Source organism: Petaurus breviceps, unplaced genomic scaffold (assembly GCF_028583685.1).
Source record: "Petaurus breviceps papuanus isolate PSGF00001 unplaced genomic scaffold, PetGlider_PUasm1.0 207, whole genome shotgun sequence".
NCBI lineage: Eukaryota > Metazoa > Chordata > Mammalia > Diprotodontia > Petauridae > Petaurus > Petaurus breviceps.
This window is the reverse complement of record NW_027185850.1, coordinates 8840816-8865542: the sequence shown is the minus strand read 5'-3', so window position 1 is coordinate 8865542 and position 24727 is coordinate 8840816. Positions and strand designations below refer to the sequence as shown.

The 24727-nt window shown below is 41.7% G+C and overlaps 2 protein-coding genes and 1 long non-coding RNA gene across 3 annotated transcripts in view; 2 read left to right on the top strand and 1 right to left on the bottom strand.

The window, feature by feature from the left end:
• Nucleotides 1–23288, top strand: part of LOC138164881 (SH3-containing GRB2-like protein 3-interacting protein 1) — a 221492-nt gene extending 198204 nt beyond the window's left edge. Inside the window, exons 21-27 of the mRNA XM_069092816.1 lie at nucleotides 7208–7363; nucleotides 12415–12547; nucleotides 14499–14701; nucleotides 16411–16475; nucleotides 17756–17920; nucleotides 19964–20047; nucleotides 20936–23288. Coding sequence (XP_068948917.1) covers nucleotides 7208–7363; nucleotides 12415–12547; nucleotides 14499–14701; nucleotides 16411–16475; nucleotides 17756–17920; nucleotides 19964–19986 — 745 coding nt within the window. The 3' untranslated portion in view covers nucleotides 19987–20047; nucleotides 20936–23288. The remainder of the gene's footprint in view (nucleotides 1–7207; nucleotides 7364–12414; nucleotides 12548–14498; nucleotides 14702–16410; nucleotides 16476–17755; nucleotides 17921–19963; nucleotides 20048–20935) is intronic.
• Nucleotides 1–24727, top strand: part of LOC138164885 (mesoderm induction early response protein 1) — a 485607-nt gene that overhangs the window by 287360 nt on the left and 173520 nt on the right. The gene's annotated exons all lie outside the window — the stretch shown is intronic.
• LOC138164884 (uncharacterized) lies at nucleotides 5619–17747 on the bottom strand. Its single transcript, XR_011169210.1, has 3 exons — nucleotides 17260–17747; nucleotides 6279–6444; nucleotides 5619–6165 (listed from the first exon to the last, which is right to left on the bottom strand). It is a non-coding gene; the product is annotated as an uncharacterized lncRNA (long non-coding RNA).

Sequence of the window (24727 nt, the reverse complement as noted above, 5' to 3'; positions counted from 1 at the left end):
AGCTCCAAAAAAAATCTGATTAGCCAAATGATAGGTGATTTAACTAGTACAGGTAAGGGGATTTTATGCTGAGCAAGACATTGTTACTAAAACCAAAAATATTTTGTTTTACATATATGGAAATCATAGAATTATAGGTTTAGAGCTAGAAAGAACTGTTGAATTTAACTCATTTTACAGGTGAGGAAACTGAGCCCCAGATGGGTTTCATGACTTGCCTTAGGTCACACAGCTAGTACATCTTAGAGGTGACATTTAAAGCCACATCTTCCTGACTTAGGGTCCACTGCTCTATCATTCCTCCACGCTGTTGTTGCAGAACCCCAATATATTGCTATAAGGACCTGGGGGTGAAAAAGCAACAAGTACCAGTAATGTAAGAAGGAGATTGATTTGGATGCTGGCTCAGACTCTCAGGGCACTCTCGAGCTCCATGCGCTAACCTCCTATCGTCGACACGAATGTGTGTTTGGAGAGCATCCCTTTGAAAGGGGAGACTCTATGATTCTGGGTGCAATAGCTCCCAACAGACACACCAGAGAGAACCATTGGCCTCTCTGTTTTACTTTTTTTTCCAAGTTTTTTTTTCTTTTTTTTTGGAGGGGGGAAGGCAGGGCAATTGGGGTTAAGTGACTTGCCCAAGGTCACACGGCTAGTGTTATGTGTCTGAGGCCGAATTTGAACCCAGGTCCTCCTGACTCCAGGACCAGTGCTCTATTCACTGTGCCACCTAGCCGCCCCGGCCTCCCTGTTTTACACATCATTTGAAGTCCATATTCTGTGTACAGTTAAACAATAATCTCCACTGGCACATCTGTCTCCTAAGATTTTGATCTCACTATTTCAAATGCCATCTAATCCAACTGGTATCTGAATAAGAATCTTCCCAACCTCAAGCCCAACAAGCCCCCATCTGGTATCTACCTGAAGATCTCTAAGGAAGGGAAAACTACCCCTGCCACCTCTCAAGCAGTCCATGACACTTTGGGACAATTGCAATGATTAGAAAGTTGGGGTGCTTGTTTCCTGACATCAAGTGTAAATCTGCCTCTTTGCGATTTAGGAACATAGTAAAGTCAGGGGATCATAAATAATAATAGCAATAATAATAACAAGCATTTATAGTCTTTAACATTTGCAGAACATGACACATTTATTGATTAATTTGATTAGATCATGAGCTCCTACTGAGAGGTCCTCTAATCTAACCATTTCATTTTCCAGAAGGGCAAACTGAGGCTCAGAAATTTGAAGTACCTTCCCCACATTGCATATGAAATAAATGGCAAAGTCAGGATTGTGACTATCAAATGAGAACACTTTAACACAGTGCCTGACACATAGTAGGTGCTGAATAAGTGTTTGCTCCCTTCCCCCCAAACTAAGGTCCTGTGATTCCAAACTCAGCAGTCCTTCCATGACATCACCCTCCTTCTTAGTTCTCGAGGCTGATGAATTGTGCAATTCTGCCTCACGTAAACTCAATTCACTAAAAAGTCAAGACACCATCCTCGTGATGTCCTTGGTCCTCAGAAAAAGAGCAAAGGAGGAACAAGTTCTGGCCTCTAGGGACTAGCACACCAACCCCAATCCCTCCCCTGGTGATGTCCCTTCAAATGCTTGAAGAGAGCAGTCAGGATCTCCACCCACCCAAGTCATCTCTTCTCCAGCTTAGACACCTCTAGTTCTCTTAAGGACCAAGGAAAACATTGACAATAAGGCAGTATATGAACCAAGACTAAACCCAACGTGTCCAAAGGGGCTGCTTTCTTCCATGAATTTGTTTTCCCTTGAATCAGGAATGTGATGTTGTGCTCAGCAGAATAGTGTGGGGTTAATCTAAAATGCAATTAAAAATCCTAGCAGGAAAAATATACTGCCAAGTCAGCCTAGGTTACAGCTGTGGAGTTCATGTAATCCTAGCCAGTGAATGTGCCTGGCAGATAAGTGTGGCGGGGGGAGGGGAGGGGAGATGCAGTTTTGTTTTTAATTGTTAAACTTATTCATCTCTACTCCCTCCCACCACACACCCCACCCCACCCCCACGAACACTCTGAAAACATCCTTGTCTTCATTGACTTAGTGGCGAGCCAGAAATTTATTTGTAGAACCCAAGTCTGTTTGGGTGCAGCTGAGTGGCATGGTGAATAGAATTCTGGGCCTGGGGTAAGGAAGACTCTTCTCCTTGAGTTCAAATCCAGCCTCAGACAATTACTAGCTGTGTGACCCTAGGCAAATCAGTCTTGTTTGCCTCAGTTCCTCCTCTGTAAAAAGAGCTGGAGAAGGAATGGGAAGCCACTCCAGTATCTTGCCAGGAAAGCCCCAAATAGGATCATGAAGTACTAAAATTCCTGAACAATGTCTATTTTAGCCATGCTGTTTGTTTGAATTGTACTGATGATGTATAATTACAATTCAGGCCTCTATTTCTGGCAAGTGTTGTTGTATGACCCAGCATATGTTCTCTTCTTTCTTCTGAATCCTTGAAGGTCTAGAGTCTGACTTCAGTGTTAAGGTTCCACTGGGCAAACAACATGAATGATGCCTTCAATTTTAGAACCTGATCTATACAGGTTACCTATAAATGCTGGATTTCTATGTACAATATCTGTATGTGATCCCGGGTCTGAAAAGGTTCCTGGGGAACACTGTTTGCTCCCTAGGCCACTGACCCCACTCTTTTAATCTCCAAAGCCTGGAAATATGAATATGCAGGTGTCGATAAGATGAAAAGGTGCCATCCTCTGACAGCTTCCACATTTGAACTTCCTGGTATAGCAATGAGCTTTGAGCTTCGATTTCATCCATGTTCTATACATGGATATTCAACTCCTCAGAGCTCTTTTGAACTAAAAAGTTTTATACCTGTCCAAGTTGCAAAAAAAAAAGCCAGTTTGGGTTTGATATCAGAAAAAAAAATTTCCTATCAAAGAGAGTTGTTCCCAAACGTAATGAGGTGCCTTGGGAGGCAGGAGGTTCCTCCTCCCTGGGAATCCACAAGAAAACATGGCATTTTCAATGTGATTAGGATTTTGATAGAGTTATTTGATAAGATCCTCAATGGCCATTTCATCCAATTAATCACCAATAGACAATCCTCACTCTAACAAATAAATAAGCTGTATGTAGGTGACATAATGGCAAAGTAGACAAGCTCTCTTTTTATTCTGCCAGATCTCTTAAGCAGCAAAGAACTCTTATACCTCCAATCAGCTCCCCCAAACCAAAGTTGTTTCCTCTAATCAGCTCAGCTCCCAACAACAGGTGCAGAGCTCAGATCGCCAGGAAGCCAAGCTCTCTTCTCAGCTCTCCATTGGACTATTTCTCTATGAGTCATCCTCCCAGCTGGGCTGAGCTGAGATTGTCTGTCTTCACATAGCAGGGGGACAGTCTCAGGGCTTTCCTTCATACTCTTCTTTCTTCAGTCTTTTCTGTTTCTGGCTCCATACTGTTACTTCAAAGGAAGAAGTTATAAAACAGAACAGAGCTTCCCTGTATGAAGCAAATCACCTCTATCTTAGGAGGAGAAATCAGCATTCAGATTTCTGCCAGACATCACAAATAGGCAATATACTGCTGTCCCATATGCACCAAAAAGATGTAGCTGTCAGAGACCTCAAAACATACATGAATACACACACACACACATATATATATATATACATACATACACACATATGTGTTAGTTGTTAGAAAATAATGTATTTAGTCCATTTTTGCCTTCAGTAAGTTTTTTTTTCCTCTGAGGGGCTGCTTTCTCTGGTCCTCTCAAAAGTTTTGGTTTCCCTGCAAGTACTTTTCTTCAAGAGGCTATTCCTCAAGATTTGCACAGGTTTCAGCTCCTTTTTACCAAGAAAATTGTCCAAACCTACAAGGGGCAGCACATAACATTTAATATCTATGTGACTTGGGGAAAGTCACTTTTCCATCAGCAGTAAAATGAGAAAGGTGTACTTGTCAGCTTGCAAGGTCCCTCCTAACTCTGCCAAAGTCACCTAACTAGCAAGTGGCTAGCGGAGGATTCAAACCCTGGTCCTCTGATTCAGTCCATTGCCCTTGCTCTTATGCCATATTGCCCCCTTAAAGGGCAACATATATGTGTTTAAGTGACTTTCAGTATAGCCCTAAATAGGGCATGGGGGAGGGAGGGAGCAGGATGCAGAATGGTGGTAGAAGTGCCCTCTCCTACCTTGAGGTTGCTTGTTAACCCCCAAAAGAGCAGATATTTATTAAAGGCTTCATTACATTTATCCCCTGCACCAGAATCATTCTGACATTATTTCCATCCAACCGCAGCCCTTAACAGAGAGAAATCAACCTGGCATATGGGTCAGCCTGAATGAAGGAAGTGGGAGATGCCTGGTTCGAGGGAAAGAACTGATCCCAGATGCAACTGCTGTGATCCTTTCCTTCTTTCCTGGCTAACTTGATGTAGCCTGGATGCCCAGACTAGTCAGGGGAACATATTCTGAATCATTGCCCTTCTCGGCATCTTGTTTGGATTCTTGGTGCTGAAGGCAAAGGAAGCATTCATTAATGACAGCATGGTAGGGGAGGAGACTTGGGAAGTCCGCTCTACCAGCTTTAAACCACTCGTGAATGCCAGTCCTCATTGTTGTTCATAATAGCACCATGCTGCGGACTGAAGTCAAGAGGTTCACTTTCCAACTGAGGCAGCTCTCTGGGGTATTTGAAAGCTTGCCAAGCACTTTACATACACTGTCTCATTTGGGCCCCAGAATAACTGAGGGAAACCTCTACTACATATATTGTTATCCACATTTTACAGATAGGGAAACTGGGGCAAAAAGTGACTTACCTAATATCATACAAGTATCTGAGGCAAGATTTGAACCCAAGTCTTCCTTACTCCAGTTCCTCCAACAATCTAATCACTATGACATACTGCCTCCTGTGGCTTCCACATAGTATTACACCAGCTCTTTCTGCTTTACTAGCTGTATGACCCTGGGCAAGTCACTTCACCCTATTTGCTTCAATTTCCTCATCTGTAAAATTGAATTGGAGAAGGAAATGGCAAACTATATCTTTGCCAAGAATACCTCAAATAGGACTGTGGAGAGTCAGGCATGACCGAAAAAATGACTAAAGCTTTGCCAAATACATTTGGTTAGGGGGGGAAAAAAATCCCCTATGGACCCTGGCCAGGCTAAGATATGTTTTGCTATAAAATCCCAACTATAAAAGGCCATGGAATCATCACAGAGTAATTATTCACTCAGTTCTCCAGAAAGCCAAGTAATCTTCCCATCCGACTACTTTTAGGGCAGGACAAATACCACAACTGTGTAAATGTTAGTAAATGTTATTACATGGGCTGCTTCCATGGGCCAATCTTTCAATAAAAACTAGCCAAGGAACTGAGTGGCAGCCTCAGGTGAGCCAACACTAGTGGTGGATTCCAAAAGACCTGTGTTCAAATCCCACCCCCAACCCATACTGGCTGCAAGGCCCTGGGCATGTTATTTAACCTCTCAGTGCCCCAGGGTGCATTTAAAAGATTTGAATCTGGGGAGCACTTGCCCAGCTGCACTGGCAGGGGGAGTTTCCTGACTGGGGATCTGTAGCAGCAAGCACCCCAAGCACGTCCTCAGGGTTTGCTGCCCATACAGGTTCTTGGATCTGCTTTGATAAAGGAAAGCAACTCAAAATGGGTTAACAAGCTTACTTTAATCAGTCAGACATATATCGTTTACCTTGTTCAGAGGAAAAAGGTCAGCACCCTGAACTTCAAAGTATACAGGCAGAATTATCAAGACAGAAACAGATCAAGTAGACAGATTTCCAAACTGTCCAACCATTACATCCATACCCAGTCAACATCTGGGTTTCCACATCTGGGTTTTTCAAAGCCAGGGGGGCCCTGGACAATGGCTTCCCAGAATACAGATCAAACCACAGAACACTTCTCAAAGTGAGCCCCCAAAACAAAGCTACACATCAGGGCTTATATAGCCTTCTCCTGGCTCAGAGAATGTAACAACCTTCTGGACCCACTGGCCAATCAAGAAGTATCTACTGAAAAACATGCCTCTCACCCCAGGCTCAAGGTGCACTTTAGCCTAGGGGCAGGGAAGATCTTTAAATTTGCATTTCTATTACAGGATCTCTCTCCCTTGATGAAATTAGATATATGGAAATTCCCTGAAAAATAAAAGAGCTTTTTAAATTCATTAAAAGAGGAAAACAAAATGAGTTATTAGACTAAACTGGAAAGTCAGCATGATCAATATAGTAGACATTTATTAAGTGCCTACCAAATAGATGAAGGCCCTTGATGCCTAATGGGCATTGATCAACTAGAAGACTGTCTTCCCCAAATCAAACCAAAGAGTGTTCAAAGGAAAGCAGGCAGGAGAACGAAGAGCCTTGAGGCCAGGACATGTGAAGGGCAGCTCAAGGGGGACATGGCATGTCTTTATCCTGGAGAAGAGAAAACTCGGGTCATGACATGACATGGACTATTTGAAGGGCTATATGTGAAGGAGGGATTGTACTGGGGCTGTTTGGCCCCAGAGGACAGAGCCAGGAGCCACAAGTCAAAGTTGGAAGGAAGCCAGTTTGGGCTCCATGTTGAGAAAACCATCCTAGCAAGGAGAGCTGCCTGTACCAAAATGGAGCCCCTGCAGGGGTGGATGGTCCCCTTCAGAGGCTTTCAAGGGAAGACCAGATGGGCATCAGAGGAGACATTATTGTGGGGACTCCTTTGCTATATGGGGTTGGACTGGACAGCTGCTGAGACCCCTTCCCACTGTAATTCTGAGATGAAAAGATATTACTGCTGTCTTCAGGTAAAAGAAGGAGCTGTCATATGAAAGAAGAATAGCCATGTGTGCTTGGCCACAGAAGCAGCATCAATGGGCAGATTTGCCTGCTGTCAGATAAAAAACCAAAAAGCACATCCTAAGATGTTTCACCTTTCACTTGAGAGGTGAAAGGGGCTGCCTTGGGAAGGAGTGGTTTCTCTTCCACTGGAGCTCTAGAAAACCACCTGGTGGGTACTTGGTAGAACGATTCTTGCTGAGATACAGCTGGCTTCCCTGGAGTCCCTTGTAGCTCTGAGAATCTGCCATTTGAGTCAGGAAAGAAACAGAGGCATGAGCATACCCCCAGGTCTGCCTTTCACTCCAGGGTCTCTGACTTGGCTCTCCCTCTTCCTGTCCTCTCTCTCTGTTTGCCCTCCCAGGTGTATAGTGAAGATCACTGGCGAGATGGTGCTGTCGTTTCCTGCAGGCATCACCAGACACTTTGCCAACAACCCCTCCCCAGCCACCCTGACCTTCCGAGTGGTAAATTTCAACAGGTTAGAACACGTCCTGCCAAACCCCCAACTTCTCTGCTGGTAAATACCATTTTCTACAAACTCTTCAGAGATGGGAGTGGTGGGGGGGGGGGTTCTAACCTGTTTAAATTTACCACTCGGAAGGTCAGGGGGGGGGGGGGGGGGCTGTTGCTTAGTAGATAAGTGGCCAATCAACTGTTGATAAGAGTAGCCTCAAACACAAAGTACTTTCAGATCAAGGAGAAATATTTAGCAGCATGCAAAGGCTGTGTGTGTGTGTGTGTGTGTGTGTGTGTGTGTGTGTGTGTGTGTGTTTAAACAGCCTGCCTTCTCCTGGTAAACTGAAAAAGCACTCCAGAAACAAATGAATAATAAATTGTACTTACCTGGAAACAAAAACATGTCTATTGGAAACAATGTTAGATGTGATATTTTTTCCAGTACAGCTCAAATTCTTGGCATAAAATCACATACTTAGAGATAAAAGTGATCTTAGAGGTCATGTGGTGCAGCACCCTCATTTTGCAGAGGAAGAAACTGAGGCACCAAATGGGCAATAACATTTCTAAATACACAGGTAGTAAGTTCTGAGATTAAAAGGGATTAGGCAAATTGATTTAACCAACAAAATGTATTTAAATTTGTATTTAAATGTATTAAAAATGTATTAAAAATATTTGTATTAAAAATGTATTTAAAAACTCGATAATATCCACTAAGAGCACTGCAGTAAGGCTTTGTTCCTGGCCCTCAGCCATCTTACAGTCTGACAGGGGTAATGCTAATATTTTCCTTTGTTATTAAAATAAAATATTTTTGGTGTAGTTGATAGGTAGACTGGAGGGGAGAGGGAGGGAGGGAGAGAGAAAGGGGGGGGGGGGAGGGAGAGAGAACGAGAACATTTAGTAAGTAATTACTTAGCCAAGGTCCAAATCTCAAATTTCCAGGAAGATCCACCTTAGAACCAGGAAAATGTGGATTCAAGTTTCACCCCCAGCAAATACTGGCTTTGTGACCCAGGACAAGACACTTAAACTCACAAACTCTAGTAGAAATGGGGCCACTAACCCAAACAATACAAAAGCATCCCTGTTGGCCACACACTGGCTTAGAGAACCACATTTGTTATGTCATTTATTTTGTTAAGCATTTCTCAATTACATTTTAATCTGATGCCCAAGGCCCTTAGGAGTGTTCTATGTCAATGGGCACGGGCTTTTGACATTTCTGGGCAGCCTTCTCCCTCTGGCTATTAAGTTACCGAGCAGGTGCCAATTTGAATTGCTAGAAGGTGTCTCCTAATTTAAGAGTTCCCCATATCCATGGAATCACTGGTCCAGTTTTCCGGTCCCCAGTAAACAGAGATATAACTAAGGCAGGGCAGTTGGGGCTTGTCCTAGGGCACCACATTTAGAGAATACTTGTACTCTCAGCATTTATTGTTCTTCAGCCTCAGAATAATGAGTTCTAACTAGACTACTCCATAGTTATACTCTCCCCAGGCCTCCTTGGTCTCTGAGTCTGGGTGTTCCAAGCGGTTTCTCCTCTCACATGGTCTTGTATCCCAAAGGTCTCCTTCACTCACACACACACACACACACACACACCTGCATTTCTCTTACAAAGAAGATTCCAAAGCATCTTCCCTGCTTTTGCCTGAGGCTTGAATTTCTGTTCCTTTCCCCAGGTGCCAGAATTACTTGTTCGACTGTAATAAAAATTTAATCCAAACTTCAAGGACATATGGTTTTAGTCAATGTCGGCACATCCCCAGCACAGGTTCTGCCCCAATCTTTGCCCTGGGAGATGTTCTTCGTGAGTTAGCATAGCCCACCTATAGCTTGTGGCCACCTTGGGGATCAGCCTCTTGGAAATTATCTAGGCAAATCTTCAAGAGAAAGGCCTCCTAGATATCACATTCAGTGGGCATATCTTTCAAAGACCACAATACCAGAAATCCAGAATTGGGTGGAATCTCAGACGTGATCTCAGCAGCATGGTGAGACAGTTGTGTAGTAAAGCACTTTGCATGTTGGATTGAGTCAGGAAGACCTGCCTCCTCCCACTTACTAACTGGGTGACTTCTCTGAGCCTCAGTTTCCTCGCCTATGAAATGGAGGTGTTGGGCTGAAGTCTCTCCAAGCTCTAGAGGAATGATCCTCTAATTCTTAGTGTCCCTTTCATGGCACCCTGAATGAGGCATTGTCAAGCCCCAACCTAAGGACTTCCAATGAAGAAAAATCCATTAGTGCCCAAGGCAGCCTTTTCTGCTTTTTGAGAGCTCATTAAATGTCACCAAGTTTGTCCTTTCTCTGAACCCAAGGTTCCCTCTGTACAGTTAGCTAAAGAAAGTTACCGCTCAAAAAGCTAATAATGTAAAAAGGAGGGATAATAAAAGTTCGTCAGAAAACAAAGCATTCTCAATAACAATCAATCTGTAAATATTTATGAAGCACCTACTGTGTGCCAGGCACTGTGCTAAGCAATGGGGATACAAGAAGAGTTCAAAACAGCCCCTGCCTTCAAGGAGCTTACAATCTATTATAAAGCTCGAGCACTTTGGAGACACCTGTGTGGAGAGAAATCATTTTCACAGCATTTTCAAATGATTCTTAAAGCAGATCCTCTAAGGACCTATGCTAGACAACATTGTTTTTGCTTGTTTTGGACTATTATGTTTGAATATAATGAAATAAATAAATATAATAATAAAGTAAAGTAAATAAAAAATTAAAACTGCATTACTTTAAAAAGCATTATGATTGATACTTTTTTTCTGATTTAGACCAGCCTGACCTATGCTAAATCTAAATTTTACTGTATGTTTTATTCAGCATTATATATAGATGCGTTTAGTGAAATTTTACTGTGCATATATGTATGTATGTATTTTACAATGTTTCCAACAATAATGATGATGATTAAGATGAAAATAGTACAGATTTCTGTAGCACTAACATTTGAAAAATGCCGTACATTTCCGTCTATTTTCCCATTTGTTCATCACACTAACCCTAGGAGAGAGGTGTTACTGTCATCCCCATTTAAAGATAAAGAAACTGAATTGTAGAAAAGTAAAGGGACTTAGTAAAGGTCATACAGCTAGTAAATGCACAAGGTAGAATTCAAACCTAGTTTTCCCTGACTGCCAGAGCAGTTCTCTAATCGCTAAGCCATGTTACCTTTTCTATTTATGTCCATTCTTGCTTTGAACATAAGTATGTAATAATCACATATATGTGGATTCTTATGTAGTATTCACGTTATAGGAAGATATTGCTGATTGTCATAATCTTAGAGTTGGCTTTCAGGGGTGATGGAGTTGTGATCTATTCACCTTATTTTTATTTTTTATTCTTATTTTATATCTTGTTGTTTTTGTATTTTTATTCCTTGGGTGCCCCACGATAATAGTAAAAGAAATATCAGATGGCTGTTGAGGTCCTGCGGTGCCCCACGCTATCTTTGTGACCCTGGGCACATCTTCTGATCTCTCTGGGTCCTGGTGTCCTCATCGAGGAAATGAGGGACTTGGGAAAAATGCCTTTTAAGCCCCTTCCAGCTCTAAAGCTGTGATTCTAGCATGATTCTGGGATGCTAAGTCAATGGACAGATTCCAGATGTGAGACCGAGGCTACCCAGAGCCTCATGCTGCTCTCAGACAGCCGACCTCCTCCCCAGGCACATATACTCTGCTGTGTTTCTTACCATTCTTCTCCCTTCCAGACTCTAAGTGAAATGATCCAGCACTGCAGAATTCGAATGGGCTGAGGATAGTTACTATGTACTATAGAGATAGTATTTACTATAGAGTTACTATATGTACTATAGAGTCACTGTTGTCCTTCTTTGGAGAACGTGGTGCACTGGAGAGACGACTGGAAGGGCCAGAGGACTGGGTTCCATCATACTCATAAATTTGTTTTCTTGTTCTCCAGTGTAAGACTTTACACCAATCCTATTCCTGACACTCATCAGCTATGTGACTACAATACCTGTAGTTTTGAACTCATAGGGTGATAATGGGTCTCACATCATGTATGCATGCTAACTTTAGAGTGTTATAGAAATATCTGTTGGTATTGTTGTTTTGTTATTATTATTAAACAAAACTGTAAATTTTGGGAAATAATTTTTTTTCTAGGAGAGCAGGGATCAGTCAAGACGAATTTTTGACAAGGTTAACAATAGAATTTAGTTTCTCCTTATCCATTTAGGATCGGTTGGGATCATTCAAAGATTTAGTTTTAGTTGCAACTGCTTATTATGATCATCAAGTTTAATAAGTCTAACTGGTCAACCCCAGAAACCTTTGTCAAATCAATGGACTATCCTTATGGGACTGACCTCGTTATTCCATTCAGTCAATATATTTTAAGTATCTACTACATGTCAAGCACTTTATTAGGTGCTGGAGATACATAGACAAAAATGAAACAATCCTGCCTTCAAGTTTACATTTTACTGGAGGGATACAAAATGTCTCCGTATAAGGGGAAATAAGGTACATCTTGAATAACACAGAATGTCGAGAGTGCTAGAATATGAGCGATTGGGAGGAATCCAGAAAGGTCACGAAGGAGGAGGCATCTAAATGGGATTTTGAAAAAAAGATCAGGGTTCTAAGAGGCAGGTGTGAGTGGGAAGCACATTCAAGCAGAGGGGGAACACCTGTGCAAACACTGGGTGTAGGTGAGAGATGTAGGCTTATATGGGGACCAACTGATTAGCCAGTTTAAACAGGAAAGTGAATTTGATAAGATAGGTACAAATTTGATTGTAGAGAGCCTTAAATGCCAAGTGGGTGAATCTATATTTTGTCCTGAAGGTATAGAATTTACATGTTTATCAAAACCATCCATTTGCCCAGAATGCATAGAATCACAGACCTAGATGGCAGCTTAGAAATCATCTGATCTAATCCCCATCTTATAGATGGGAAAACTGAGCATTTCCAGAAATAAGTAGAAAAACCAAAGATAGAGGTTGTTGAAAATGAATGTAGGCACTTGAGTATGTGCATGGGTTTCTCTGTATGTATATGTATACATGTGTATGGTGCTTTTATTTTGCATGGCTAGAAACTCAAACTTTTCTCCTTCTTCCAATAGTGATGATGCACAATGTGATGCCAACACCAAGGAATTCTGGGTAAACATGCCAAATCTGATGACTCACCTAAAGAAAGTGTCTGAACAAAAACCACAGGCAACGTATTATAATGTGGACATGCTCAAATATCAGGTAAGAGATAATTGTCAGGGTAAAGATACCTTTTTCAAATTGCCAACTCATACCTGGCTAAAAGCACAGAATTCTAAGTGAAATGACCCTACTCTCCCTCAATGTCTGATCCGAGAAACAAAGCATGTGGGAGCCTCTCAGAACTGGAAGGATGCTCAGAGGTTGTCTCAGCCAACTCCCAAGCCTGACCAGGAAACCCCTCAACAGCATGCCTGTAAATGGTTGTCCAGGCTCTGGTTGAAGACCTTTGCCCATGCCCCTCAAGGCAAGTCATTTCACTTTGGGGCCATTCTCATTCTTTGGACGGTTCCCACCCCCCGCCCTGATTTCAAGACCCAGTTTGCTTCTTTGAAACATATCCTCATTGCTCTTGGTTCAGCCCTTGAGGTTCAAGCTGGACAAGGCTAATCTCTCTTGCATGTGACAGCCATTCAAACACTTGAAGGTAGCAGCCATCACTTCCCTCTGCCCCAGTCTTCTTTTCTCTAGCATATACCTTCCCACACCCTCTAGATGATCTTCAGATGTCATATAGTCAATGTTCTTCACTCTCCTGAATGCACTCCTCCAGATACAGTCCAGTTTATTCATGTGTCCCTTAAATGTTGGTGCCCAGAACTGAATACAAGATTCCAGATATGGTCTGAGCAGAGCAGATTATAGGGGTTCAGTCACCTCCCTAGATCTCTCAGTGTAACCAAAGATCACATTAATTTTTTTTTTTGCTAAATGGCTAAAACCCATTTTTGCTAAATAATAATAACCAATGTTCACATACACTTTAATGTCAACAAAATACTTTACTAATATAATTTGATCCTCACAACAACCCTATTCCCATTTTGCAGATATGAAACTGAAGTTCAGAGAGTCTAGAAGATTTGCCAGGATTACATAGCTAGTAAACAGCAGGGTCAGGATTTGAACTCAAGATTTACAAATGTCAAGGCTGGCATTCTACCCACTATGCTACATTGCCTTTCTAAATAACATACTTCTATTGCTCAACTTTGATAAAATTCATTAGAGAAAAAAATTCAGTCTTATACCTAGATTTGAAAAAATCAACTTCTTAAGTACCAGAAGAAGGAAGTACAGTTAGATGCCAGTTCATTGGAAAGAGAGCTCTGGGCTTTGTTGGACTGAACAGTGGCATATGGAAGCCACAGAGGCTCATGTGATTGATCTTGGGTAGCAGAAGTGAGGCAGAAAAACAATACTCTGGCCTGTTCAGACCTCATCTGAAATATTACATTCAGTTCTCAGAGCCACAATTCAAAAAGAATATTGATAAGCTGGACAGCATCCAGAGGAGGGCAACCAGAATAATGAAGGGTCTTGAGCCCATGTCATAGGAAGAAGGAACCTAGAAGGCATATGCTGAAGAAGAGAAGACTGGGGGAGGAAGAGGATAATGGCCCAAACAAGAGAAACATGGGGAGACATTGTAGCTAGCTTCAAGTATTTTAAGGATTGTCATGTGGAAGAGAGATGAGATTTGTTCTATTTGGCACCAGAGGGTAGAGCCAGAAGCAACAGATGGAAAGTTCAAACATGAAAACTCAGTGTGAGGAAAAGCTTCCAAATAGATCTCTCCCAGAGTGGAATGGGATGCTTTGAGAGGTAGTGAGTTCCCCATCCTTGGAGGTCTTCAAACAGGCTGGATGACCACCTGTCTAGTAGGTTACAGCAAGAATTCCTTTCAGGTATAACCTGAATACATGAGTTTCCTGCCTTCTCCAGATCCTTGGTCCTTTGAAAACATTCCAAGCCAGTGATTTTCCTCCAGGGACTTTTTTCTAAACAAAATCATGTTCCAAAATCTTGGAATCTGTGAATTTTTCCTGAGCAGCTCCTTGTGATTTGGAGAGCATCAAGGAATCAGGAGTGAGTGTCTGTGAAAGAAACCTTCATCCTCTTGTTCCTAATTTTTTTTTTGTTTTGGGGCCAGGTATCTGCCCAGGGCATTCAGTCCACACCGCTGAACTTGGCAGTGAACTGGAGGTGTGACCCAGCCAGCACTGACCTACGCATCGACTACAAGTATAACACAGATGCAATGACTACCCCGGTCGCCCTCAACAACGTCCAATTTCTCGTCCCCATTGATGGCGGAGTCACCAAACTACAAGCGGTGCTGCCCCCTGCTGTTTGGTAGGGAAGGACAACGTCCCATAGAAACTTTCTACAATCCATTTGTTCTGCCAAGGGTTTTCTGCCTTCCCTCTGTGCTAAGAGATCACAAAGGTCCAGGAAAGAAAATCATCTCTTTGTGCTAGAAAGCCTAGGACACTGCAATCTAGAATCTGGCTGGGAACCAGACTCAAATTTCCTCCATGTAATTGTAAAAAGCAGAAAATAGGTAGAGCTTTTTTAAGCATCTGTGCATCTAGCTTAATTTCATTCTCCTGAATCAAGCAATATGTTAAGTGGGGCTTTCCAGCAGCCAATGCCAACACAGGTGCTTTGTTCAGAATTCTTGCCAAGGCAGAAAGGCAACATGACATGGTAGAGATGGGGGAAGAGGGTGTCCTCTGAGAAGGCCTGTGAGTCATTCCCCATCCAAGATCTGCCTCTGCCATGTACTGTTTATGAGAGCCTCTCAAAGCATCAGGCAATGCTCTAACACTCCAAGTTTCAGCACAGATGACAGGTCGCACTGGTAGAGGGTGATGTCATCAATGAGAATGTCTTATTCCAATGAAATCCACAGGTCTAGACTTTTTTTAACAAAAGTATCATGAAATAGTAGAATAGGAAATTGCACCTGGCAAACAGCTGGTGCTTAATATATGTCTGTCGATTGATAGTGTATTGAACTTCGAGTCAGGAAAATGTGTGTTCAGATTCTAACACTTACTAGTTGTGTGACCCTGTGAAAGTCATGTCACTCAGCTGGGGATTTGTTTCCCCTCACTTCTTGAAGGTGATGATAATGGCACAGGTAACTCCTCCCCGAGCTAGAGCTGGCCCTAGGTACTAGCCCAAGGCTGGATACTGCACTGGTCATCGAAGCACCCTTTTGGCTAATTTCTGAAAGATAACACCAGGTTGGATACAGAATAGTGAACTTGTGACCCGCAGAAATGCTCGAAGACCACCTACTAAGGGGGGTTGTGACCTGCATTAATGAGGGGGGGAACCCATTCCAGAAGATGCCTGATTTGCATATTAGAGGGAAAGAGGAACTCCTTGAGGTAGAGGGAAGGAGTGTATTCCAGACCAGGGCAAAGGAATGGAAATGGGAAATGGGGTGTCATGAGTGGGGAATAAAGAGAAAGCCAGCTTGGCTGAACCAAAGATTACAGAAAGGGGAGTGAGGTCCATTAAAGCTGGAAAGAAGGCAGATTGGGACCAGGTTTTGAAAGACTTGAAAATCTAAATAGAGGAACTTCTTTTTTTCTGGAGGCAATAGGAAAATATTGGCATTGATTGAGTAGGGGAGTCACACGGTGAGATCTATGTTTAGATCAGCCACGTGTAGAATGGGTGAAGGAGAGGCTTGGGGAGCTAGACCAATTAATAAGAGTTCATTTCAATAAGCTAAGTGAGAGGTAATGAGAGCTGGAACTAAGTTAGTGGCCGTGAGAATAGAGGGATGGATCAGAGGACAAGGAAGAAACAGCAAGATTTGGCAACAGATTGGATAACAGAGGAAAAGGGGCCAAAATAATGCCCAGCTGACCTGAGACATTAAATGGCTGGTGGTATAAAAAAAAAAAAATAGGGGAGTTTGGAAGAGGGCAGGGTTTAGACTAAAAGATAATAAGTTCAGTATTAAATGTGCTGCATTGTAGATTTCTTCTAGATACAATGTCCTGAAGCATAGAGTACATCAAAAGAGTTTACTATCTTATTTTAAGGAATGCCGAACAGCAAAGAATACTGTGGAAGATCCCTGACATCTCTCAAAAATCAGAAAATGGAGGTAATTCTTTTATTTATTCAATAATGTTGGTAACACACAAATATTTAAGGTTTGCCACATACTTTAAATTCATTAATAACTTTGCTTCTCACAGCTTCAGGAGGTAGATATTTTTTCATCTTCATTTTACACATAAAGAAACTGAGGTTCAGAGAATTTAAGCAACATGGTCAGAGTTGAGCTGGATAAGAGATGACCAGGGAGACTCTGACATGAGGCAGGGCATCCGAGGAGTTCGGGGCTTTCCTCACTTTCCCTTAACATAGTATAGATGCCAATGGCTCATGTGGGTTGTCCACACATTAAAGAGCTCTGGCTCCAGAATATGAGATTCCAGGTTAAAATTCCACCTCTGGTACCACCTTGTGACCTTGGGCAAGTCACTGGACTTCCTTGGGCTTCAGTTTCCTCATTTGTAAAATGAGGGGATTGGACTACTCAATCTCTAGATCTATGATATGTGACATTGGGAAAAATCATTCACCTCCCTGGACCTCAGTTTTCTCCTCTGTAAAATGGCCTCTGAGATCCCTACAAGCTCAGTCCTGTGGTCCTGCGATCTCTCTTTCTGGCCTGTGATATGTTCATCTTCTCTGACAATCAGACGGAGTTGTTTGCACAGATTTGAATACCCTCCCATACCTTCTTTTCTCCTTTCCCTCCAAAAAACCTGAAATAATTTGTTCTAAAATAGTCAATTATTACCCAAAGATATCTATCACCAGATATAAAAGATTACCTTCTGGTGATCTATATCAGCAAATAAAAAGTCTATCTTGCTTACCTTTTGGCTTATTTCTTTAATGGATTCTTCTAATCTCAAAAAAACCTTCATACCCCTCCTCCGTCTTCTACCTTCTCCCCTCCCCTCATACCCAATATGAGACAATCTTCTAGGCAGAGAAGAGCTTTTAGACTAACACGTGTCTCTCCCATGTTTGGACACCTGTATACTCCTAGATCATTTTGATATTTTTAATTTTTTATCTGACTTAAATCCGCCAGTGGCAAGGGGAAAAAACCTGCTCTGCAATAGCCTGCATGCCCTAAATTCTGCAGTACAACTTTTGTGCGTCATGCGTGCCCTCCCCTAGTGGTTGAGAATCTTTCATAACAAATGCTATTCATCATTGGTCTCATAACTGAAATATACAATTTTCCCAACGAGTCAAGTCTTGCATTTTAACTGCCAAGTTCAACTTGCAGATTGATGATCCTGTCAGTGTAGGCATTCTATTATTGCTTTACTCTAATAATAGGCTGTTCTTTTTCTTTTGGAGGGGTGGGTTCTTTGCTGGCCAGATTCCAGTTATCCGAAGGCCCTAGCAAACCTTCTCCATTGGTCGTGCAGTTCACCAGTGAGGGGAGCACCCTTTCTGGCTGTGACATCGAGCTGGTGGGAGCAGGGTACCGGTTTTCACTCATTAAAAAAAGGTTCGCAGCAGGTAAGTGCAGAAGGTGGTTCCAACCAGTTTATGTTGTTGAAGACGCTATGCGTGCATACATTGGCCTCCCTTCCTTTCACCAGAGGTAGTCTTCAGAGATGTGACTCTGGAGCCAGACAGACTGGTTTTGGATCCTACCTACAGTGTTTGCTACCTGAATAACCTTGGGCAAATGAGTCATTTATCTTCCCAAAGTCTCAGTTTCCTCATATGTGATAAGAGCATTGAGCTAGATTGCTACTCAGAGGCATTTCTAGCTCTAGACCCCAGATCTGATGCTCTTAGGGAGATAATTGAGCATTTATTAAGCACCTACTGTGTGCCAGGTCCCATACTAAGTACTGGAGATATAGAGACAAAAATGAAACAATTCCTGCCCTCAAGGAACTTACATTCTACTGGAGGATGGGCAGGGTAGGAGGCAGAAGAACACAGATAATTTAACAAACTCTTATTAAAGTTCTATTATTTGCCAATAGCTATGCTAGGCACTGGGTATACAAAGAGAGGGAGAAGAAATAAGCATTTCTATAGAGTGCCAGGTACTATGCTAAGTGTTCTTTGCAATTAGTATCTCATTTGATCCTCACAGCAACCCTTGGGAAAGAGATATCATTACCTCCATTTTACAGATAAGGAAACTGGGGCAGACAGAGATTAAGTGACTTGCCCAGGGTCACGTAGTAAGTGTCTGCGATTGGATTTGAACTCGGTTCTTCCTGACCACAGGTCCAGCCCTCTGCAACTAGAAACCTCCTGTTTTCAAAGAACTTATATTCTAATGGGAATGAGTGTCAAGGGAGAGAACAGGCACATCTATATATACAAAATGTATAAAACATGAATGCAAGGTAGTTTGGGGGAGAGTCTTTTTCCTTTAGCAATCTCTCTAAAAATCCTGAATGGTCCCTAGCCTCCTCTCCTTATTTCTAGAGAGCCCAAGAAAGATCAGGTTGGGTCAAGAGAATGAAAAGACTTTGGGTTCATTCTTGGTTCACTCTGAAGTCCTGTAGGTGACGCACAAGCAAACCTGGTGTCCCTGAGTTCCTCAGGACCAAAGTCAAGCAGTACCCAATTCTGATCCTCCAGGGTTATTGACAGTGGAAGAAATATATGTCCAGAAAGGACTTCTGGGACCCTATTATTCTCTCCAATTTATCCTGTATATGTGCTATTTATGCATGGTTATTTGCGCATTATCCCCCCATTAGACTGCGAGCTCCTTAAGAAAAACGACCATGGGGAGGTGTTCATTTTTGGGTTTTGCCTTTATTTATATCCCCAGCTCTTACCACAGTCCTTCAACATGTAGTAGGTGCTTAATAAATACTTGTTGACCCAAACCTAAGTTGTAACAACCACTAATTCATCCCAGGACACTTAAATGTACAGGGCACTGGAAGCCCATCTTATACTCTCCTGCAGTATAGACAAACAATTGAGCATATCACTAAGTGGACAGGAATAATTGGTTTCAGATAGGAAGCTGTCAGTGGGGTATTTCCTGCTCCCTGCTGCATCCCAGGTGAGTTCCTCCTAAGCGTAAGCACCACTACCCCTCCTGCAATGATTCAGCAGCAGGAGGTTCATGGTAGTACCTCAAGATCTCAAGCCCTGGAGGCCAGTATCCTGGGTCTCTGTCTCAGGTATCATGGGATGGTATTCTGGAGTATTACCTTCAATGGGGTAGCATTTCCCAAGTTCCTAGTACCCCAAGTGAACTTTTCTTCAGAAGTTGAATTGAAGATATCTCATGGACACTAAATTTCCTAGTTTGGGCTAATCCTTGGTTTGAGGGAGACCCGTAGCAAGTAGAATAGCTATTCTAGAGAACTGAACCTCAATCAGCTGTGTGATAGCATGTGGACCGAAGAAAAGCTTCCACATAACTACATTCATGTCCAGTCACACATAGTGAGAAGGAGCAGGGACAAGGATGGATCTGTGGTCATCTGGAGTGGCTATGTCTGTCTCCCTCCTCACGCTCCCTCTTCAGACAGACTGGTGGTTGGTAACCTGTCCTCATGACCTTCTGTTTTTCAGGAAAATATCTGGCAGATAACTAATAGAACCTTATGCAAGCATATGGAGAACCCACATCACGGAGGACTATGGAACATGGAACAGGTTTTTGTTTTGGGGTTTTAATGAAAACAAAGTAAAACCTGCCCTGGGGACATTTCTACTGGAAGTATCCATTACTTTCAGTGACCTTTCTCCCTCCGTGGACAACACCGTGTTGAGACCAGTCCCGCAGTATTTACTTCTAGGTGTAACATTGTTAATGGTTTTAAAATGTAATTATTGTATTTGTAAATTGTACTCATTCCCGTAAGACTGTATTTCAGACGGTTAGACAAACTTGAGTTTTAGTATTTGACCATTCATGAAATGGGTGTAATTTAAACTATGGTATATAAATTTACTAGTAGTCCTGTTGACTGGCACAAGGCTTACAGAGATAGATTGCATTTTGTCAATATATAAAGTTTAAATACAATATTGGTAGCGGCTTTCAAAGGGGGTGCCTCATGCAAAGAAGGATTCACAGCTTTCCTTTTTCTCCTCCAGTCCTTACTATGTCTTATTCTATAGTGTGAAATTAAAAGTTCTACCTTCCAACATTTAGTGGGGTTCAATTAAAAAGATTTCAGTCAATTCTAAGGTTACAACGTATTTAAAGAATGCAAGATGTACCACTTTTTAACCGCTTTTTTTTCAAACCGCAAATTTCCTAAAAATGCACGCCATGTAAACAGGGCCTCTTATTTTTATAATATGTAAAAAAGGGGATATTTAAAGTGAAAATTATGAAACTATGATTGAGATTCCAGATGATCCTGGAATCTGGGCCATTTCCCTACACTCACCAGCCCTCCCCCAAGCTGGGCATATATGGAGATTCCTGGAGAACCAAGCAGTTTTATTGTGATTTTAAGAGGATGAGAATTTCTTGAGATCTTGATTGAGAATTGGTACCTGATTGTGGACATAACTGTTTCTGAAACTCTGCAGGCTGAACTGACCTGCAGCGTCTGTCTTCTTCCCCTACGTGGAGGCTGCCCGTCTCTGAGTGAGTTCTGAAGTCCCCTGCATCCTTCTGATTGGAGAATGTTGATTCACATCTTGAAAGTCTTTTGGGGAATGGGGAAAACCAAGTCAGGCTGTATGACTAAAATTCTCTGAAATAAATGTTCTCTCCGATGAACGAGCTGCTCTTTAAAAATCTGAGTTACTGTAAACTAGAAATACTGGCCATTCCTTTGGAACGAATAAGATGAGTGCAATGCACAGCTCCTATCATTGACACCCATTGCTATGAGGCAGAAGGGGGACAATTCAGTCCTCTAGCCCTGACCAGCAAAATGCAGGTTCCCGGAGGAGAAATACTTCTTGGGATGCACTCCCTGGGAACTATTGTCCAGTCTTTCCATGGAGGAACCTACCCTTCAATCCCTTGGCACAGCACCCAGTTAGTATTTAGATACATTTTTGGAGAGGTGGGAGGATCTGTATATGTTATTTCATTGGTGAAGGGTATTCCCTGTGTGGAGATTCCCTTCACTGATACAACTTCTCAGAAATTCATCATTCTTAGGCTTTATCCTGGGGCACTGAGAGTTTAAGGCCATGGTCATATAGCTAATATGTGTTGAAGGCAGGACTTAAACCAAAATCATCCTAACTCTAAGGCCAGCCTTCTATCTAATAGATTACACTGCCTCTCTTGGAGACCACATACATATATATCTATATGCTTGTATGCATGTATGTATACACAAGTATATGTGTCTATACATACATAATTTTAACCAGATGTGATTTCATCAGTATAACAAACAATCATTAAGAAATCTGTACCCGTTCTAACATTTCCCATCTGAAAGAGTTGACTTGGATGCTAAGAAGTTAAGGGACTTCCCCAGGGTCACACAGCCAGGATGATTCAGGGGGCCTGAACCCAAGTCTTCCTGACTCCGAGGCCCATCCCCTATCCAGCATACTTGTCTTAGATATATTGTCTTCATCCCCTCCTTACCCACCTTAAAATTATAGGAATTCTGTTTTTGAACAGTTTCCTGCCTAGTCTAATTTTAAAGTAACTTTATTATCATACTCATAAATTGATTTGTTTTAACCACTCACTGCAATGACTTTTGGCACTTACAATTTGGGAACCAGGGGTTAAAATCTATTAAGAAGACCCTCCATAACCTAAACCCACAAGAGGGAAAATGTAAGCATTACTTTTATTTGTCCATGTAGGCTTCGATGAGTGTTTATGTAAACATGGGGAATGGACAATGGGCTTCACAGGGGAAGAATCACTGCCACCCTACTGATCATTGTCCAGAGGGTTAATTACCTACAATGACCTGGTGGAGACACTAGAGTTACTTAGGGACCCTTTGTCCACTTTGACAAATGGAATCCTCCATGAATTAAGGAGCTCAGAAATATTAGGGAAGCCCAAATGAGGGAGTGGAAAGAGAAAGGGGAACATATTTCCTAAAATAGGAAAGATTGAAACCAATAAGAAACAAAGGTCAGGAAATTAGATGTCTTGTAAGAACAGAACTCTTAAAAGTGTCTAGAATAATCCCTCCATGAAAGGTAGTTGACTAAGTAGTAACTCAGAAAGCATATATGTAAATATTTCTTTCTGGTCCTTATGACTTACTCTTTGTATTTTACTTTACACAGTCTTGAGTTAATTAAGTCATATAAACCCTATGGTAACTCTTTAAAAAGATGCCTTCATTTGTTGATATTGTAAAAATGTAATTTTTAAAATATATATGACAAGGATCCCTAAAGTGATTCAGAATCTCTAGGTATGAAATTTTAAAAAATTAATATTGCCTACAATCCCTGTACCAGATAACGGGAGTCATAGGTTTCTAAATACACTAAAAGCTCATTTAACTAGACAAACCCTCCTCTCCCACGCTTTTTCTTTCTTCCCTCCCTCTTTTCTTCCTTCCTCCTGTCCTTCCTTCCTTTCCTCCTTCCTTTTTTCCTTCCATCTTCTCTTTTTCATTCCTCAAACATTTATCAAACATTTGCTCTATGCCAGGCACTGTGCTAGGCACTGAGGGCACAAAGACAACAATAAAAATAGTCCCTGTCTTCAAGTAGCTTACATTCTACTTGAATTCAGCTTTCAGGAAAAAGAGACAAATAGCAGCAAAAACAAGTTCATATCAGGGATTGAGGAGTGTGTGTGTGTGGTGTGTTTGTGTGTATGTATGCGTATTTATTTCTAGTTGCTTGGTTATTGTTGTTGTTTTTAAACTTGCAGGCTCAATCTTGGCCTTAGCAAACACAATTCTGTCGCATTGTAAAATGAGAATTCATGTTGAGACAATGACACTGAGGGATGCTGCAATGGTCCTCAGCCATGAAAGGAGAACGGACACATTATTAGTGTCTCTGGGTCCAAGTCACCAAAAACTGTCCATAATAAGTGTCAACCAGATTGCCGGATTCCTCCAAACATCCCCACTCATCAAGATGTCCCAGTAATGGAGACAGACGAAAAATAGCATTTGGTTGGATTTTAAGTGCTGCATGATAATCTTGTCTCCACTCTGACAGAAAGAAGCTTTCTTCTTTTTTTCAAGTGAATTCCATGTTTCCATGATGAATGCTTTTTGAAATGGATCCTTATTATTCATTAGAGAGTGTTTTATCTCAGTTAGTTAAATTAATAATGATGAGAATTTTCATTTTATGAGTTTTTTGTATAGTGAGATATATATTTTTCAAGTTTTATTCTTCTCTTACCAGAGTTGGAGTTTGCCCAAAGAAAAACTCACTGCATCACTTTGGGTAATATGCTGGACTGATTAAAAGTCAAAAAGAGATCTCTCTGTGCTCAAAGTAAATTAGTATAATTATGTAAGTACATCTCAGATAAAGTTAAACTTTAAGTATATATACATATTTATATTTAGGATAGAGACATGCATAAATCTATGTGTATGTCTATGTACTTCCATGCATCTCTGTGTGTATGTATCCACACAGGAGAGGCGAGACAGTCTAGTCATGGGTAAAGAGCTGGCCTTGGACAGAGGAAGACCCAGGCTCGCCTCTGTGTGAGCCTGGGTAAGTGACCCAACTTCTCACAATCCTAAGCAGCTCTCACAGCCTATGCCCTGTAGAAAAGGTGCCAACCTGCAGTGATAGGGAATTTCCTTATCCAGAAGTTCCCTACACTGGGGAAATCTCAGGTCGGGTCTTTATTCCCTACTCCCTATCTGAGTATGCACATGTGCACATGCATGTGCGCACACACACATACATGTTTGTGCGTGGAGTATTTAAAGAGGCTCCAAACTGCTCTAATTTTCTCTGCTGCTAACTCTTGCTAGATAACTATGGAAAAGTCTTTTCCCTTCTACATATCTTAGTTTCCTCTTCTAACATTTGGGGTGGGAGTAGATTGTTTAAATCTAAATAATTTAAATTATTTAGAGATTTAAATAATCTCTAAGGCCTCTTGAGGCTCTGGAATTCTATGATTCTTTGAGATTTTTACTATTTTGAACACATTTTCTTCTTTGAATGCTTGGGACTGGAAACCAGGAAGCCCTGCCTGCCCAAATTGACTGGCTTCCTTTTCTGCTTCCTGGTAAGAGAAGAAGGATGGTATAGTAAATGTCCACATCTCTTATGAAAATCCCAAGCTCAAAGTGCTATAAAAAATTAAGTCAATCCATGCCACTCTCAGGAGAAGGACATAGGCTGAGATTCACCTCTCAGATTCCATTCTGGTCCTGACATTGTTAGCCTAAGCTTAAA